The sequence below is a fragment of the Phymastichus coffea genome, unplaced genomic scaffold (genome assembly GCF_024137745.1).
Source record: "Phymastichus coffea isolate CEN01 unplaced genomic scaffold, Cenicafe_Pcof_1.1 PCOF00175, whole genome shotgun sequence".
NCBI classification, from domain to species: Eukaryota; Metazoa; Arthropoda; class Insecta; order Hymenoptera; family Eulophidae; genus Phymastichus; species Phymastichus coffea.
In genome coordinates, this window is record NW_026706986.1 from 261,562 (window position 1) to 268,713 (window position 7,152).

A 7,152-nucleotide genomic window follows, 5' to 3' on the forward strand; every position below is an offset into this window, starting at 1 on the left:
TAATCTCTTTCTGTGTAGGCAGTTCGTTCCCTGTGCGGTTGAGTACAGCTGAAAGGGCTGCCGCAGTAAATTCAATTATCAAAAGTCGCGCGCGCGTGCGAGTCAAGAGGGGAGTTTTATTGTTTGAGTGGGCAAATATGTACTCTTTGATTGATTTTTGATTGCGACTAGGCCAACTTTGACACAACATTATCGAGAAGACCGGTTTTTTGTAAATAATATGAGCGAAAAATACAAATCACTCGTGAATCACGCAACCCATATTGACATTATTCGTAATGGGCAAATGCTGCCTTAATGAATATTGTGCGCGATACTCATGCAATTGATTTTCAGGAAGAAAGCTGCTTGATGAAACTTGATATTGTTTGGCCAGCTGGAGATGCTAACAAGGTTGGGTCATTACGAGAACATTAACGTGATAACTTAATCGATTGATTGCCACGTAACGAACCGATGACAGTTATTGTAAAGTTATAGTTAGCACGAAATAATGCCATAGTGTGTACAAAATCAGTTCTAGTTTTATACATAACTTCTTCCAAGTACAGACAAATTGTTTTGTGTGAATGAACCTCACTAACCCACACAAGCACGCCACTCACAACAACAACAAAGTAACATTCAATCATACATGCTAGCAAGCATCATCACCCCATCGATTCTCTGTTGCAGATGAGTCATCCAGGCATGGAATCCCTGGACATGCTGGACCCAGCGAATTCGATGACGACGCTGACACCCATGTCGGAAGGGGGCGGTAATGGTCAGAACGGTGGTGGCGGTAATCCCGGAGGCCATGGCCACACTGGCATCCACGGGCCGTCGGTCTACGGCGGCATGAACGGCATGATGGGTCACCATCACCACAGTCAGATCACAGCTGGAGTACCCCACCCGCATCACCATCCGGCGATGGCGGCCGCGGCAGCCGCAGCCGCCGCTGCCGGCCTGCATCCCGACGCCGACACGGATCCGCGCGAGCTTGAGGCATTCGCTGAGAGGTTCAAGCAGAGGCGAATCAAGCTGGGCGTGACACAGGCCGACGTGGGCAAAGCTCTGGCGAACTTGAAGCTGCCTGGCGTCGGAGCGTTGTCGCAGTCGACGATCTGTCGCTTCGAGTCGCTTACGCTGTCGCACAACAACATGATCGCGCTGAAGCCTATCCTGCAGGCGTGGCTGGAGGAGGCCGAGGCGCAAGCGAAGAACAAGAGGCGCGATCCCGACGCGCCGTCGGTGCTGCCGGCCGGCGAGAAGAAGCGCAAGCGCACGAGCATCGCGGCGCCAGAGAAGCGCTCTCTCGAGGCCTACTTCGCCGTGCAGCCGAGGCCATCGGGCGAAAAGATCGCGGCGATCGCCGAGAAGCTAGACCTAAAGAAAAACGTGGTGAGGGTGTGGTTCTGTAATCAGCGTCAGAAGCAGAAGCGCATGAAGTTCGCCGCTCAGCATTGACCCGAGGCCGGCTTGTGACAGCAGAATTGACTTTACCAGCCGGCAGGTCTCGAGCCCAAGCCCGAGCCACTCGGAGAGTATCAAGGCTGGCCCTAGACGATACTCATTATGTTTACGCGCTCCGAGTGGCCTGCTGTGCTCGAGACACCCCGCCGGCTGATTGCAGACGAAAAGTCGTTGCTGTGTCACAGGCCGATGATCTTTGGCTCCTTGTGTCATGACTCCCATCCTCGTGTCCTCTCGTTGTCGCGCGACTCGCGCGTGGTCCCCGGCAACTTCGTCGGCCTCGAGCGCCGACTACGTGCCATTGCATCGAAGCGTAGGAGAGGAGGAGACGAAATCGATTCCCAGCGAGCGCAGAAAATAAATCCGCCGCGACTCTAGCTCGCCCCGTGTGCCGCCGGTGAAGATCGATCGCTTGCGATTTTATATATAAATAGAGCAAGAGATACGCCACCGCAACGCGAAGGACGCGACTATCGATCGGCCGCTCATCCCCCTTGTACACACGCCGGATTTCTTCGCAATTAAAAACCACGTGCGAGCCGCAAATCAACGACAACTGCACCAAAGGGACAGCTAAATATTTAAAATGATGAATAAAACCATTTGGAAAGTACAACTTGAAACATAAAACTTATGTAAGCTGTAAAACCGTAAAACACTATATTGTTATTCTTCGGCGCGGGTAAGAGTGTCTAAGTGCGTGACGACGACCACCGCTCTTCACCGCGAGAAAGTGATATTAATCCTAAATGACGTATATATCGTGTAATACACAATCCTTTCTTTTTGTTTCTGTGCGCGATTGCAATATATATATATATATATATATATATACACCCAGGAAAGAGAGGAAGGAAGGGTATGTTGCTGTAATCACAACGAATATTCACACGCATACACAATTTACACAGACGCACGCGAAGTGAAGAAAAAGAGAGACAAAGAGAGTTTCACGCAGCACCTGAGTATTAGTGATATCGGACAATCAGTGAACAAGACTGTGTATCATATCGTAAAAAACTCCGAAGCAATACTATTTAAACGTGCGTCGCTTTTACAAACAGTGGCGTAAAAAATACACAAGGGAAAATACCTGTAATAAAAAGCCCTTTTGTCAAAAAAGATATCCCGTCGCGGGAGAAGACTCTGTCAAAGACAAGATTTTTTCGAAAGAAAATCTCGATTATTATTATTATTATTATTATTATTATTATTATTATTATTATTATTATTATTATTATTATTATTACTCACCAGAAATTTTTACAATAATTATTTATTTATTTGTTTGTTTGTTTATTTGTTTATTTATATACATGTATATTACGCATTTGGTGAAACGCTGTTTTCTTTGCGGCGACAATTTTGAATAAGCAATTCGCAAAAGAACGGGAGACGATGAAACGTAGGCCATTTATAAAAGGAAACGGTTGTACATAATGTAGAGAAGTAAGTATTTTCTAAGGGGTGGACGGCTAAAACATTTTATCTTTATTTTAGTCGTGAGCGTCCGTCGTGTAAATTTAGGTAGCCAAGGATGTGTATGTATCTGCGTGTACATGCTGTCAAAGTGAAACCAAAAAATCTTATACAATTATTAGTGCAATATAGTGGTTAGAAGACATTAACTATTATTTTCTCGGCGCTTGCATCAACTGAAACTAAAGACGGATCTCAAAGCTATACAAAGCTTATTTTTCATTTGTTTTTATCTTTTTCAGAGTGGCGGTATAAACGAAAAAAAAAATTTATTATTGACAAATTACATGCTTGTTGAAACATTGCGCATTGTTCGAATTTTATAAAAAAATGATATCCTATTATGTAGACTTCTAGATAACGATCCGAGTGTATAAAAAAAATAAAGTTGAAGGATTGAATCCAACAAGAAGATCAATTGTTTTTTAAATTTTGTTTCAAAACCGTGATCCACCATAGTAGAATTATAGTACCGCGATTCTAAAAAATGGAAAAGAATGTTTTTGATGTTTTACTTGCTAAATTCTGGATTACTCAGAAATAATAATATTCTTCTCCAAAAGGGTTACTGGATGACGAGTTGATTCTGCAAGTATTTAACACAGGGTATAACAAGTCATTATCACCATAATGCTTCTAATAGTACCTTCATTATTACATACGTGTGTAAGCAGCCTTAAAATGTACAGTTCGACGCAAAAAAAAGTAATTCAAGTCAATCTGCTTTTTTTAATACTTGTTTTCAAACTTATCGGAAATATTAAAAGTTTAAAAATTAAGCTTAACCAATTTTTGCGCTGATTACGGTGCTAATTATTTGTATACCTTCTTCAAATTCTTAAAAAATTGCGCTGAATCAAGAAAAAAGTCTATTTTTAAAGAATAACACTTTTGATGTCATTATAGATAATCTAAATTATCATTCTTTCTAAAAAAAAATATATATATGCGAACAATGGAAAAAAACTCAATTTCTAGTCAATGAAAGATTAAAAGGAAACCTACGAGTATTAAGCGTCGAATTTATAAAGAAACACTTTAGAGGACCTGTGTACAAAGTCTCACGAGATAAAAAAAAGTAATTAAATATTCTACAGACCTGTATCTAAATGTAAGTTATAAGTCTCAAGCGTTTTATTCCGAAGATAAAAAAAAGTTTATAATGAGAGAAAAGCCAAAATGAATTGTTAAGCGTTACGGGTCTTACTCGTAAATCCATTAGGGGCACATTTTTGTTCTTTGTTTTTTCTTATGCCATCTTCCTCCTCCAAAAGACGATCTTAACATATTATTGTGCAACTGCAATTATTAGTTAAACAAGTCTACAAATACGATAAAGGAGACCAAATTATCTTAAAACTGTAATATCCGTTCTCTCGCCGGCAAAACATCCTAAGAAAATGGTGAAGACCGCAGATAAGTTTTTTCAAATTATAATTGTAAATATAAAGGTTATTTTGAATATAACTAACGTATCTCAACAAACTTTTTACTATAATCCCTAGATAGAGGACAAAATATTCAGAATAACACTTATAAACGCTTCAGATGACGACCGAGCACAAATAGTAAAAAAAATTTAAGATTTTGAGTGAATCAATTTTTATTGGCATATAGAAAAATTGGTTTGAGTTTTCGGAAACTAAGAGTTTTTCAGTGGAAAAATAAATAAATATAAATAATACCACAATTGTAAAAGGTGCGTTGCGATTAGCGAGTAAGATTCCACTTTTCAAGCGATATATAAAAAAGGAGTGTAATTGAAAGACATATCATAAAAAAAATATTAGTTGAATTGCCTGACAAGCGTAGAAATTTAAATATAAATATTATACATATTACTTGCGGAAACAATGGTGATGCGAGGGGGCATGTGCACGTAATCTTGAGATGAAATTTCAAGGTAAAAACTTTCAAATAAGAAAACGCAATTTTTTCATCTTATATAGTATTTAAAAATTTCTAAACATTGATCATTCTTATTATTGTCTCATTATTTCTGGCTCATAGATTTTTTCATATTTTAAAATGAACAAAGAAGCAATTTTTATCTCGATTTTACGTGTCGATCACATGAATAAATAAAAAAATATATATGAATAGGCGAACGATCGAGCAACGAAAAGGCTCATCCATTATTGTACATATCATGTGCCATAACTCATTTTCCATACTTCATGTCCAACTTTGTTCCAATTACCTACTCAGCTATAAATAATATAATATAATAAAATAAATCTCGATGTTATTGATAAAACATTGCTTATTTGATTATTAACCCTTTCACTTACTTCCAAATACATTAATGTCTCTAAAAGCAACGTAGACAATCGATTATGTGATTAAACCACTAACAGCATCAACACATTAAAGTAGTCTGACGAGATTAGTAATGCGTTCTGTGACAATGAAAAAATCTCTTAAGGGATAGAAATTTAAGAGCAGTCTAGACGAAAGCCATTGAAAATGCAATATTCCGTTATAATTAAACTTGCTTAGCACGAAAATACAACACAGCGAGACGATGTCATGTTCTCATTTTCAGTAAAATCAAAAATACATCGAACTTTATAGAGCTCGACAGACATAAACTCGGTTTTTGGGCATTAATATACAGATAGCTTTTCGTAAGCTTTATTCGACAGCAAAAAACCCCACTTTTTCATTTTCTATTCCTATGATCTTTGTTTTGCTTTCTCTCTCTCTCTCTCTCTATCTCTCTCTCTCTCTCTCTCTCTCTCTCACTCTCTCTTCCTCTCTCTGTTTCTCTTTCTATCTGTGATCGAGTTAAGAACTTGTCGCAAGTCAGATTTTTAGAAATAAATCATACCGAAACGTCTGCTACTGATTTCTGATGACGTTTAACTATGGACTTCGATCGTACGAAAATATAATACCGTGAAATAGATCTCAGACAATATCCAAAACATCTAACTAGACTGAAATGGTATCGGATATAAAAGTAATTTTATGATTTGGCAGAGAAATTACCCATTGTCTGTAGCAAAACGTGGCACAAATTGTTTCAAGTCAAGCGCAAATAGCAACAAAATTGCACAATCGATATTAGTAAACAGATGAAAACAAAAGGAAGGAGAGAGAGAGAGGGAGAGAGAGATAAAAAGTCCCTTAGGACAATAAAGACGCATTATCAAGGATCAAGTATATCGATAACGACGACACGTTGATTGAAAGAAAGAAAAGAAAAAAACTGTCGACGACACAGGAGAACGAGGCACCACCAACCCTCGACGGTTAATTGGCGCAGTGGGCAAACAAGTGCGCCGCACTGCAAAAGCCCAAGAGCTAGGGCTTTCTGTTTACACTCTCGTAGCGGCAGTACGAGCAAAATTCAGTCATTGCCGCGTGGCTCGTTTACAAACACCACGTACGCTGATTTTGACGCGATTGATTATCGCAAATTGGCTTTGATATTTTCAATAATTTCAGCAACAAAATCCGGAGGATTAACGCTGAACTCTTAGTTAACCGAAGCCTTCTACTAGCACTAACCTCCATCGTAACCAACCTCTAATTCGTGAAACAAAAAAAAAATCTACATAGTCCTTGGGTTTGTTAACGCACGCAGCGAATATGTCGAACATGTGGCGAACGCACAGAGGCCTGGAGGCGCAAAGCCTCTCTATGGAAGGCGCTTTTGTTGCTACAATACAAAATCAGTGTTTACACGCTGTATCCCCGTCGCCACTTGGACCAAATAGCCCGAGGACACTTCAACTCTCGAGACTATGCATATATGCGCTTTGATTGGCTTTGATTTTTCTTCTCTTTTCAGAGAAAGGTTGATATATGTATCTTGCTCTATAAGCTTTTTACCTTATCTCTCTATACATCTGATTTCGTCGTTGATGCGCGTTTGCAATGATTCCCAACTGGGAGCTGTGTGTGTATTATATTAGCTTCCATCTCTATTTACTAAAGAATCAAGTGTACATGTGATGATATAACGTGAATTGCTGTTTCGATTGCCATTAGATACTTGGCAAAAGAACATTAAGAACCGCGTCGCATTATGCGTTATTTTCCTTCAGTTGATTGATATTCAACAAATACAACAATTAAAAAAAAATTACTCATGTCGTTGGCGCACGAAGCAAATTGAATAATATACACGAGACGGATACACAATTGGCTTGCGACGGTGCACTCAAAGAGATTCCGTCGAACGACGGACTTAAGTTTCTATTTTTTGTA

The 7,152-nt window shown here is 39.2% G+C and overlaps 1 protein-coding gene across 3 annotated transcripts in view; it reads left to right on the plus strand.

Moving 5' to 3' along the window:
* Positions 1-5,163, plus strand: part of LOC131673399 (inhibitory POU protein) — a 30,031-nt gene extending 24,868 nt beyond the window's left edge. Inside the window, exon 4 of one of the 3 annotated variants that reach the window (XM_058951352.1) lies at positions 676-5,162. In XM_058951352.1, coding sequence (XP_058807335.1) covers positions 676-1,452 — 777 coding nt within the window. In that variant the 3' untranslated portion in view covers positions 1,453-5,162. Of the gene's footprint in view, positions 1-675 lie in introns of all 3 variants that reach the window. The other 2 variants (XM_058951353.1, XM_058951354.1) reach the window with 2 other exon arrangements.
* Positions 5,164-7,152: the final 1,989 nt, after the last annotated feature.